The sequence below is a fragment of the Pelophylax lessonae genome (genome assembly GCF_965119305.1).
Source record: "Pelophylax lessonae genome assembly, chromosome: 2".
In the NCBI taxonomy this organism is placed as follows: Eukaryota; Metazoa; Chordata; class Amphibia; order Anura; family Ranidae; genus Pelophylax; species Pelophylax lessonae.
In genome coordinates this window covers 591989744-592003157 of record NC_138769.1, presented here as the reverse complement: position 1 = coordinate 592003157, position 13414 = coordinate 591989744, and the positions used below count along the sequence as shown (strand labels likewise).

At 36.1% G+C, this 13414-nt stretch overlaps 1 protein-coding gene across 1 annotated transcript in view; it reads right to left on the bottom strand.

Annotated features, from left to right (window-relative positions):
* The window catches only part of LOC309545931 (twist-related protein 2-like), a 102176-nt gene extending 89770 nt beyond the window's left edge, over positions 1 to 12406 (bottom strand). Inside the window, exon 1 of the mRNA XM_082245369.1 lies at positions 11642 to 12406. Within this exon, the coding sequence (XP_082101495.1) occupies positions 11681 to 12169 (489 nt within the window). The 5' untranslated portion in view covers positions 12170 to 12406 and the 3' untranslated portion in view covers positions 11642 to 11680. The remainder of the gene's footprint in view (positions 1 to 11641) is intronic.
* Positions 12407 to 13414: the final 1008 nt, after the last annotated feature.

The window sequence follows — 13414 nt, the reverse complement described above, 5'->3', positions numbered from 1 at the left end:
AAAGTCTTTTTTTTTCTAAGTACATTTTTGGCAATTACCTTTATTCCTTAATCAAATTAACCTGTTATGAGAGAATTATGGGGTTGATTTACTAAAACTGGTGAAGCTCTGCATGGTAGTCAATTCGCTTCTAACTTCAGCCTGTTCAATTAAGCTTTGACAAAAAAAAAAAAAAAAAAGCAGCTGGAAGCTGATGGGTTTCTATGCACAGCTGTACCAGATTTTGCATGCTCCAGTTTTGGTAAATCAACCCCTATGTTACTGACCTCTGGTTCTGAAGATGCTTGTTGCCTGGCTGTCATGCTGACCTTTTGGCTTTAATACTGTGAATCCCTGACCCAGAACAATTATGCAAATAAGGACCTTTGCCTTTTCTCTGATCTACCTGATCTGCATTATTGTTTCAGGTCATTGACTTTGAAAAGTGTCAGTATAACAGCCAGGAAACTGTCATTCTCAGAAGTAGAGAAGCAATTTCAGCCCTTATATATCAATACAGGTTTATTTTAGATCATATTGTAAAATTGATGCTGCACAGACCTTGATAGTTTTGCTGTGCTCCATGCAGTGACTGAACAGGCTTAATTCTGTGCTTATGCTATTTTTACTGGCAGTTTTCTGCCTTTTGCCTGTTTCTGTATTTCTGAATGTTCTACTGAAACATGTTTCCTGGCAACAGATTTTATACCTGCAGCACTTCTTCATAGTTTCTCATTTTTGTTTTTGAATTAAATTTGAAATAACGGTTTAAAGTGTATTAAAAAAACATTAAGCATGCTCAGACCTCAAAATAGTGGGTGTAATAAAAGGGTCATAGTAAATGTTATTGGGAATAAATGTGCAGGCTTTTGGTGTTTTGTAGAGGAACTAACATGGAATAAGAGGTATTTAGCAAAAATTAGATATTATCAAGGATAGGAATTCAAAACAAAAATAAAAAAACTGGGGAACATTGCTCTAGTTAGCTTGAAGTTACAGTTTTTCTGGGTACCAAAATCAGTACTCATCTATTTCACCAAATCTTTTTAGCATTATTTGAAATTTCAACACAAATGCATTTATCAGCTTTTTACAATCATTTCTTTAGTAACCAAAATCAACTTTTCAGAATCCATTTTCTACTATTTGTACTTCATGACAATTGGTTGTCAGACAGTAGAAGATGGATCGTGGTTGGTTGTTATACATTATTGCACTAAAGAATTAGACTTGCTTGTCTCCTGTATTCCAGCCCTTCTGGTGTGGATCCAAACAATAACCTGCCTCCTAGTCTTTGGGATTGATTTACTAAAGTAGATAATTTAAACTTAGCAAATACAGTGAAGCTATGTTCACTTTAAATAGCCAATTATTTGAAAAAACAATAAAAAAATGATTTTGGCTTACACTTAATTAATGTTTAAGATAAACATAATGCAATCATATTCACTAAGGCTAAGCTAATTAGATATGAGTTTGTTAATATCAACATACTGAAAAGCAGTGGTATATCTTGCAATGTTTGTAAGTAGAATTAGGTGAAATTACCTTTTTTGGTGTTAAAGTATATTTTTTGGACAATATGTTATGGGGAGACTTCTTAATATTTCAGGGTGTCATCTCTTTATCCCTGAGGAAGAGACTGATCAAATAAATCTCGAAACACGTTGGGTAAATGATGTAAAAAAAACGAGCAACTTGTGGAATATCAAAACTTCACAACGCATGTGGTTTTGGAGAGTACCACTTCAATCGGTATATATTCACCCAATGTTTCTCAAGTCAATTGTGGCTGCTTGTGGTTTTTTGGTAAAAAAAAAATAATACTTTTGTATTTTTGAATAATTTTGTATTAAAGTAAAATATTTTTAAACAAATTTGATTTTGTGGGTTTGGTTGCCCGCACAATCCCATATAGGTTAAAGGAATACAATTTAGGCTAATTGGATATTTTCAAAGTGAAATTTCTCTATTGCTTTAGTAAATGAAGCCTTTTGTGCTCACGGTTATAAAAAGTTTTATCTAGTGTGGACACCATTGTGTTACTACAAAAAGGGTCCCAGGCAAATAGAACGTTTCCATGTTTTCTTGGAATGTCCTTTTTAAAGTACATGATACATTTCCATAGAAATATAGTAGCTTTACACAGAATAGGTTGTCTTATTTTTCAGAACTGCCCTACAGGAATTTTCTCTATGGCTTTTCTGATCTACTAATGTAATATTTTAATTAGTTAATCAAAGAAGCAAACAATGCCTTTAGTGTTTCCTTGTTGGTGCTATAGATTTCCGTTTTTAGGTCTGGGCACTGCAGCACACACCACATAAGTATGATATATATAATTGAATTTCCATAATCTAGTTAAGATGTTGACTTTTGTGAAAGTGACACCGCTAAATGTGAAGCCTGGAGTACAAAATGGAAGGGTTATGTACTCGTCAGTTAATTACTGTGGACTGCCACATTCAGATGTGATGTAAAGAGTTGACATAATGTGTGTCTGCAGTTAGATAAACCAATAAAATATGGAAACTGTAAACCATTACCCTGAAAATGATCTTTCTCCCTAGCCTTCTTTGCAAATTTTTTTTACTTACTTTTTTTGTGAGTGTATTTCATCTCTTCTAACATGCAAAGTTTATCGGGAAATTGTGGCCACAGCTGCAGTTAATGTTCCTATGTTGATCCACATACTGTGCAGACTGCCACCGCACGACAGGAGACAATTCCGCCTTCCTTTGAAGTTGGCCCGGTAGTGGCCTCTCTGCACGTTCCGATAGTGAGAACGGGTAACGCTTGTTTGTTTTGTAAATCTTCATGTTGTGAGTTTGTATAAAGCACAAGATGACAATTACAGTGGCGATGGATCTGCTGTGCCCTGCAGAGAACTCCTATGTTATTGTTCTTTTTCTTTAAATGAGATCATTATCAGTACAAATTTGAGATTTGGAAAAAACACAAAGGTCCTCATTGTGAATTAGAAAGAATCAAAGCTGTCATGTGTTGACTGTTTAAATCTTTCTTGTCTTAAGTTCATGCTGCTATTGCCAAGTAGAATAATGACATGTATAAAACAATATAATACAGATTTAATATTTCCATGTAATATGGCCATAGATAGAAACTCAGATCTTTTGTTGGTAAAATATTCATTTCATGCCCATTCTCATATAGTTACCTATTATTATCTTTCAGAATTCATTACTGTACTCATTTTTAAAACATATTTCTGAGAAAGTATGGGTTTTGCCAGTAACATCAATTCTGAGCAAATTTGCTCACAACGAGATACATTTTCCAGCATGCTGAAAGATTTACTTAGGAAGCAACTTTTATACTTGAGCCCAGTGAAACTATGTTCCCTTCATAGACTGGTGAATGGTGAAATTTAAAAACACAAGACACACAATTGAATTCCTGAAGCTGGCACAGATTTACAAACACTACTATTTATTAATTTACTAACCCTTCACATCACATTAATTTACTAACCCTTCACATTACATTAATTTACTAACCCTTCACATCACATTAATTTACTAACCCTTCACATCAGTCCAGTAATCTACAGTAACTAGCATTTATTATTGAATGCCTTTTTACATTTGCTTATGTGAGCATAATTTTAAATGGCACTTTAATGATGATAAGGTGTTTTTTTACTTAATTGGTGGGAAATAGACAAGTCCTTTAGATAAAGGGAAGCAATGGATTGATTTGTAGTATACACACAAATCTGCATGTTACCTGCATTTACAAGCAGTGCATTTTATTATTGTGGGCCCCTTTGGGGCCAGTTCACACCGGTGGGTTGCAGGTGTGATAAGCTAAGTCATGCTTGCAACATCTTTTTTTTAAAGCATGTGTTAAATGGGGGGTTTAATTTACTAACGGCAAATAGGCTATTCACTCAAAAAAAAAAAAATGGAATTTGCCCCAGAGCTTAGTGAATGAGATGAAGCTTTGCTGACTTCCTTACGTGCAAGCAAAAATACTGTTTTTTTTTTTATTCCTTACATGTGATGAGATATTTTTTGTTAAGTGAACTACATTAAGTTCTGGGGCAAATTCCCTTGCAAAGTGCAATTTGCCTTGCTAAGTGGCTAGTCTATTTGCCTTTAGTAAATAAACCCTATGCAATTAATTGGTAACCCATGTAAGATGCACCTAAGTCAGGCCATAGATTATGCAATTTTCTTTCCTTCCACCATAGGTGGAAAATTGCATGATTTCCCTATCAACACAGGTGGTGTTGATGGGAAATCCCTCCCACAGCGCTACTGCGTTCTGTTGGTGGGGAGCCTTCCCTGCTGGCAGAACACAATGATTAGTGTTACTGGCTATAGCCGGCGGCACTAATCATTTGGGAAAAACCTGTTAGGCTGGTGTGCACAAGTCTATCGATAACCAGGGTGCCCATACATGAATTGAAATTTGGCAGTCCCTGTTAAAACTGTCAAATTTCAATCCATGTATGGCTGGCAAAGCTCACATGTAAAATACAGTGCACTACACTTAAACCAGAAAGATGAGCATCAGTCCTTAATGTGTAGATAAAATATTGTAGACTTTTTCCCCCTACATCACAATGCAGCCTTCATAGACAGCAATTCAGAATGAACTCTCCCTGCATCCTACGGTAAAAAGACACCAATCTCACCACAGGCAAATGCACAGACACGGTATGAGCTGACACTTCAACAATATTTTTAACATGGACTAAATACAGGTTCCATGAGTGACACTCAGATCTTTATCACACCAAAGGATGAGCCAGCGTATCGAAAATGTAGGGTGGAAGAGCTAATCAAGATTTTCTCTATTTTACATACTCTTTTTTATATGTACGCGTTGCCTTAACATATTGAACAATATTCTACAGTAAGCAAGCCAGTGGTATGGGCTGTACTAAGAAAGCATTTTGACATATCCACTTATCAAAAGAGTTGTCCTTGACTTCAAGGGAGCATTAACACTGGACATGAAGCTATGGTTGCATTATACTTGCCTCGTGTTTGTATTTTGCTGCATTCCCCATGAGTCACTTAGAGATAATAGGACTAATTAACAAGGAGTAGACAAATGGTAACTTAGCTTGGTAATTAAGCTGAATCTGTGAGCACAACTTCCCCATATTCAATAGGCTATGTATACATACCCTTTTCTAGTCTTGTTAATTTAAACTCACCAAATCTCTGTTGTAGATGTAGACATTAGTGTAATGTACACTGCTAACTTTGGTTTAATACCACTTAAACATTGCATGTTCTATTTGAGAGTTTATGCTAAATGTGGTAGTTTGTATTGAACCTCAATAAACCCCTAAAGTGGTTTCTCTGAAACTGGTGCTTTTTATCAAGTAAAAGAAAAAACATTTAGGTGTATATGTAAACCATTGATATGTATATATAACTGAAAAAAAATGTAATTTGTCTGTAATGACCATGGTTCATATAAGGTGTCAGCCCTAATCTCTGAGTTCTAGTTTGATATTTGCAGATTAATGTAACCTAATGGTTACTTAAGTGTCTTATGGCTCCATCAGTGAGATCTTTGCTCTTATCGGCCCATTTGTCTGTCCACTACAAGGTGGTCCCATTCTCCTTGTGGAATACTTCATACTTTACATTAAAGTGAATGGAGCAAAATAAATGTCTATGGCATGGAGGGTACAGGTAGGAAATGTGGCAGATGTGTTATTGGAATCTCTTCAAATACAAAAAGATTATTCAGTCCTAGGTGGACTAACCCTTTAAAATGTGATATTATTATTTGCTTAATCAACTGTTAATGCAAAATGTTTTCCTTACATATGCTATGGTAAAACACAATTGATAAATGCAATAATACAACAGCACATTTATAGACTATATAAATAGGTGCAATGGATATGGTAAATTTATAGAAAACAATAAAATAGCAAATGCCTGGGCTATTACTGTCTTCACCATCAGCTCCTTTACCTCCATAGGTCTATTTCGCTTTAACACTTTCAGACCAGCAGGTAGATGCATCAGCTACTGAGTGGTGGTTATATTTACTGTAATAAGAGAAATAAGGTAGCTACCATTGTTGATCTTCCAGTAATACCAGTCACCTGACTGCCAAGCTTTGATATTTTCTGAATCACTGACCCAGAAAAAGTATACAGATTAGAAATTCAGAGTGAAGTAAGACTGACGTGTTCCAGGTCCATGCTTCAGAAACTAAGAAGACACTGGACTAGCATGGAAGCCAAAAAACAAACCTTCCCATGAGAGGTCAGCAATGACAGTTCCTATATTCTCTTAGTACTGCTTTATAAATTGAGGAAGGCTACCTGGATTTTCCTAGATTCAGTTTGAGATACATCCACCAGTATCATGTACACACACAATAATTACTCTGTAATAAATGACTTTTATGGGAAAACTAAGCACGTTTGTTTCAGATAAAACCATTTTACACAGCATGTTGGAAACTGCAGCTGTGTCCCAGGAGAAGGAGCAACACTTTACTATGTTTTCAGAATAACCCAGTTAAAGTTGATGGAAATCCAGGCCAGGCTATAGATTATAAGAGAATTCATCCTAAATGCTATTCCTCTGTGTTTATCAGCAAAAACAGGAATGCTAATCCTAATAGCAGGCTGTATTTCATGGCCGGCTTTCCACCGTTCATTGCCAGAGCCTGTAAACCTGCAGTAAAGTATGTCATTTTGGAATCTTCTGCAAGTGTTATAGAACTTTCACCAGTGTGCTGTATTTCTATAGTAGTAAAATCTGATATACTAAATAGGTCATTTATACACTACCCAAGAAGACCTGTGCTTGCCTTAAACATCCAGTTAAGCTCATTAATATTTTCCCTAAACTGATTGCGGTCTTTCCAGTTGTCAATGTGCACGGTGCAGTTACCTGCAGCTGTTTGATGTCATTTATCTGACTCCTGCTTTGTGTTACTGTATGTTGCAATTGCTTACTGTCTCTTTATAAAAGCTTTATTGTTTTTTTTTTTTTTTCACTTTTTTTTTTTTTAATAAACGCTAGATCAGGTGCTTCCAAAACTGATATGCAGAGACAGTTCTTAGAGATTTAGGGCTGCCACTATGTATAGTCTAATGCAGCCTTCTCTCCATCAGCTAAATATATGATACTTAAAAACATTAGTAAAGTGTGTAGACCAGATGCTGCAATTCAGCCCAATATTAGTACTGACCTTTATTGGTATAATGCTTTATCTGCATATATAAACCAATTTGTATTTTGTACATTGTTGCTTTGTATAATGCATTGAAGTCGTGCAGTATTTTTTTGGTATTGGTAATCTTGGCAAAACATCAAGCTAATTTGTATGTTTGAATTTGAAATGCACTACATACATCAATTAGATAAATCTCCATAACAGCGTCATAGAAATAAGTAAAAATTATAATTAATTAATTTTTATTAATAATAAAATTAATAATAGTAATGGTAACTGTGATTTAAAGAACCACAACACAAAATGAGATTCTAGTTAACGATTTATGCTGATAACTAAATAGGGGCTCTAGGGAATTGTGGTTGCCAATCACCCTTATTCTTGGGGACATTATTGATTTTTTGTTATTAGAATTTTTTTCTCCCTCCTAAATTTCAACATGCTTAAACGTCATACTAAGATCTCAGTTTTTGGGGTGTTTTCTTTTAGCTGTTTCTACTCCTATTATTACTGTTATGATATCATGTAATTATAGTATACCACAACTTCCCAAGAAAATATCAGGTGTAAAATGCTTATGTACACTTCCTGGGTGCTCCTTTACATTTCTCTAGACCAGATCCATTGCTTCAAGGGAAATATAGAATGAAATAAAATACATTTATTTTGACTTTTTGAAGAAATATTTTTGCCATCGCACCAGACATGGACAGGTTTTGTATATGACTCCCAAAGTGATTTGATAAAACCTTCATTTTCATTCTACTCTTCAATTTTTCAATATTCAATTTAAATACCCAATCAGACTCAGGTAAAATCTCAGTTACAGTATATGCAAAGTAGCAATTAAGTAGATTTGCTAACCTTGACTTCACTTACCACATTTTGTTTTGTAAATACTCCTAATTTACCAAATCTTGGATCTAATCCACCTAACAGTTTTGAACATTTGCTTTTCACAGTTTTTTTTTTTTCCAAGTAAAATTTTATGTCTCTTTTCCACAGCGCTATGCCCTTCGTTTCCTGAAAAGAAAAGGCAGCTTGTAGCTATTGCTCCTCGATTTGCTAAAGGTCTCAACAGGAGCAGAAAGGTCAAGTGTTAATTAAACAAACATGATTTTGACATTTGTGTCTGTAAAAGGATGTGTCTAATAAAACTCCTTCCCCACAGTGAACTCAAACTAATATATCACCTTAATTATGTCTTACAGCACTAACACGATAAGCTTTGACATTGACATATATTAAAATATAGCAAGGAAAATGTTTTGCATGCTTTGCTTTCCTTTCTCATTAAGGTAAGGGAAACCTATAAAATATAAAAATGCAGAACTTATATTAGATCATGGATACCACAAATCTTTACCAAGATGTCGGAACTAAATCCCATTCTTTAATTTAAATTTTGTTTATTTTTTTGCAATGTTAACATGCTGGTATATAGTTTTATTTTATTTACATGCCTATGTTGTTATTAGAATTATTGCATGTAAAATGTTAACACATTGCACAAAACCTTGCTAAAATTGTTGCATGTGCATTTTTTAGTGTTACATTTAACAGAGATTTTCTTTCTTACCTTTTGCATGACAAACAAAAGGGTACCAGAAGAAAATGAACAAAGGTGAATGATAATTACATTTAAAACCAGTAACATAGTAAAATTATTAGGCAGGCAGTAAAAATGAGCAGAAAATGCCTGCGATGACAGAACATATCACTCGGTACGCTGTGACGAACAGCAGCAGTCATTACTAAATCGACAGCAAGAAACAGATTTCCGCAGAAGTGAATGTATGAGATGTAATGTTTATGTCCTTTTACATCAAAACTTTATTTGGTTAGTTACCGACTAGAATGATATTTCTTAGCCATAACCACAGCAGTTCATTAATCAGAGGTAACGACAATCCTTGTCTAGTTTCACTTGGCGAATGTAATAAAGCAGTGCAGTGAGCAGTCAGGATGTACAAGGTGCACCATTCCAAAACAGCCAATCAGGTTTTAGTTTACTGCTGTTGGATCAATCAAGCGTTGATTTCTGGTTGCCGTGGGTTACTACACATTGGCTTTCTTCTGTACTTACCTTATTGAATAAATCAAGTTGATTTGTTAACTCTACATTTGCTTCTAGCCTTTATGTGATTTCCAGGATTATAAACACTTTATTATGGGCTGAGTGTTTATAATAGGCAGCTAACTGTATTACAGTAACACATGTAAAGGTGCAAGTTCAGTTCTCCTCTAGGAAGATTCCTGGTACATACACACGTAGTAAAATGCATCATTGTCATGCACAGCCCCCTGCGTGTTCTACGGTGGAGGAATCTTTAAAAGTTTGTTTATGTTACAACGTCCAAAGGCAAAATTTAAAAAAACAAGCCTATACCACAAAATAGACAAGGCAAACTACTTTGATTATTGGAGAAAGATGTTAGCAAGGCAGCTGAAACGTTTGAGATGAAACATTTGGACAGTTCTTGAATGTTAGATAAATAAGCTGTGGGACTCAGACAATGTATAGAAATAAACATCAGAAATAGCTGCACGGATTTTCTCCGGTGGTCTGCATACCCTAGACATGGGCATAAATCAACGGAACCCATACATATTGATTTTCAACTAAATGAACCACCACATGGTATAATTTAGCTGTCAGCTCAGATTTTACCACAAGTTCATTTGTTACTTAAAAAACAAAAAAAAAAACGAATAGCAAAAGTGAACCTTACTATTTCAAAAAGTTGTATGCGATCCTTGACATGTCAAAGTTTATTTCCACTATCTTGGAACGAATACTAGCAGATATACAAAGACATGTGGGATGATGAATGTGCATCGATTTCAGATCCAGGCTACTTATTGCTACATAACACCTAACAATATTTTATAAGGTAGGTGTTTACTGTTGGGATCAGCTCTGTGAACACAACACATTTTCATATACTCTTTTAAAATATATATATATATATATTTTTAAATTGTGAGAGGAAAGAAAGACGTGTTTTCATTATTTAGCTGTAGGATAATTTCTTAGGTAGCAAAAATATGAAAAAGGCTTTGGTAGAAAAGGTATTCCTCAATGGCAATGGTGCAAGTGATAAGAAACAATAAACCATTTTACGTATTTATTTAAACTAAACATAGGATGCATATGTTTGCAACTAATTTATTATTGCCAGAGAACATTATTTTATTAATAATGTGCAGACATAATGGAAACATTTTAGATATATCATTAATTATGTCAAGTGTACTTTGTATCATACATCTGTTTGGGTGCCTATACAGTTATGTGTATCTGTATACCTTCATGTTCTGTATAAAGCCTTGCTGTAGTAGTTTCTTTAGATGTTCTTAACAAGTAGTGTATTTTTAATGAATTACATTAATCTGTAGACCTCTACAAGACTTATCTGTTTATCTGTTGACATAGTATTTGGTGTTAGTTATATAAATGTGCAGAAACTTGGAGAGAAAATATATACAAATGTGGGCAGTGGGAAACATTTTTTGTCCTTTACAGCTTTTAATTAGGTTCTTGTTTTCATAATATAAGGTGCACTATCACATTTGTAAAATTGGATTAACTTCTAAGAGCAGTGATATAAAAATATATATCAGTGCTCTTAGAACTTGGAATCAATGTTTTTTTTTTATGTATCCTGAGTGTTTTGTTTCTGTTATATAGTTTATTGAAACTACAGACTGTCTTGCAATTGCCATGTTAGACACTGCTAATTGGGCTTTAAGTGTTGTGCTATGTTCAGCACTGGGCACCTTGTTGTAAGTAATGAAGTGTGGCTAAGACTTTTCCGGCTGTACAGTTTAATCAGTCTGGATAGTGTAATGAAGGAAATGCTTGCACCTCATTCCCACCCAGGAGACATGATTAGCCGTGAAAAGTGATAATGTGGCCTAGGTCAGCCAAGCCCTCTCGTTGTCTAATTTATAACAGGAGTGTATAACATCCTTTTTTGCTTAGTGGTCTGAATGACAGGGATATAAATGACAAGTGCACTGACTGTTACAAGCTTAGAGTGCACACTAGTGAAACAATGTAACCCTGTGTGAAGATATATTGGTCACAAGCCTCCAGAAAGTGTGAACAAGGTTGTAGATGCCTGCAGCTAGAGGAAAGTGTACATTTATGAATCAACCCCTCATGGTTTGCTGACAGGGAAACAGAATATAATAGAAAGAAGTGAGATTTTGAACACTTTTCTGAAAATTATTGTGACACTATATGTAATGCATTTTCCACCTCCTATATTATTACATAACACAGAGTTCCTGGATAACAAGGACATTAACTGTAATAGTAGATCTTGGATGGTATCTAAACAAGCATATTAAACGCTCAGATTACCTACAGTTTTTCAATCTTTGCATTTCAGATGAGCAGGTGATACACGGCCATTGCAAACTCCATATAACAGACAAAAAACTGTTTGCCAAGCCTTGTTGTTTATCCACATACCTTCTTGAACCGCAGGCACAAAGGACATCGGTTGGTGGCTCAGTGGGATGTTGACATGGACCAGGCACCTTCCATTCTCCAAACAGAAAAGGCATAGCTGAGTCTTTCATGAGCAAGATAGTTACAGCTTGCAATCTTGTGGTCCAGCTCATCGCTCTGCAAGACTTGATACAGGAAATCAATATAACGTGAAGCCAGCTTCAGGGTCTGTATCTTGCTGAGTTTATCAGATGGTAGAGTAGGGATGATCTTGCGCAGCTCTGCAAAAGCGTCATTTAATGACTGTGTGCGTTGCCGCTCTCTGACATTGGCGATGATTCTCTGTGTGTGTACATCCTCAAATGTTTCTAACTGGGGACTCCTTTTGCTGCGTTTGCATGATGGTGATAGGGACATCCTTCCATCACCAGATTTGCCCACCAGTACTGTGCGCTTACGTATGGCCTTTCTCTGTTGGCGCTCAGCCTCTTCCTCACTTGTTACCAAGCTGCCTTCGGGGGAGTCGGGGCATGTTCCTTCTTCTTTCATTTTGTATGAAGTGGTCCCTGCTGCCTGAACTCTACTTGTTATCCTCCCCCAGATGCCTGCTATGGGATGCACTCTTATTTGTGCCAGGACCTTTTTAAAGTGTTGGAGGCAAAAGGCTGTACCAAGTAAGGTGAAAACAAATTCTGGAAAGCAGCGTGTGTGTGCCAGCCGATTCAGGCAGAGTGTGTGCTCCTAAGCTTAACAGGCTTCCCGAATAATGCTCCTCTCCTTCCTTCTTTTCTTTCACTCCTCATTTTTGGATGTTAAGGAGGGATTTCACAAGAAATTGGCCTTGTGCGTCTTCTGATTGGATCATCCAAGCCAATGAATTGGGGGGAGGGATCCATAACTTCTCTCTAACTTTGTGATTCCAAATAACTCTTCACCCCCTCCCTCTCCTTTCCTTCAGTCAAAACCAATCCATCATGGAAAGGTAGTATAAACGTTGCTGGACATTATGGGTTCCAGATTTAAGCCCTGCAGGCACAGATGCACAGTGAACGGAAGGCTGGAGCAGACTGCCCATCAAGCAAGAAGTAACATAAAGGCGGCATCAGTCCCCTTAGGCGCCACTGAGGGGGTACAGGGGCCTTTCCCAGTGAATCATTGTTACCCCTTAAATCTTTCAGACACTTCATCATTTACATATAAAGGCTGCACCGTGCAGTCTTTGCATTCAGAAAGCATAATTTCTCTATCAACAAACGCTGCTAGGCAGAAGAAAATCTTTATATAGGATGAGGTTACCTCACTGGGGAGAGTGTATGGTGTAGAAGAGCAGCACAATAAACAGACACTGTTGTGACAGATTGTACCAGTGCAAATCCTAACCAGATGATGGGAAAACCCTTTCCTTTCCGAGTTGATTTTATAGACACGCATTATGTTTGTGTCCCGAAATCCCCTGATCAGAACAGACTGCCAGTAGTGTTTTGATGTTGCATTGGACCAGTCTTTAACATTATGGGAAACTGACATGCTGTGATGCTGCTGCCAACTGTAAACTCCACTGATATATATACACATGCACAGGCTGCAAAGATACACAACCATTTAAAAAAAATCAAGATGAATCATCTTGTCTAAACAGGATAGCAAACATATAGTTGTTGTAGTTCCAACAAAAACAGGCAATGGGAAAAACTAACAATAACACTTTGTATCTATGCTTGGCAGTTGAAGCTGCACATGTAGCAGGAGCTGGGAGTCAGTGTGCAGATAATGTAGACCTAGGTACATATCTGA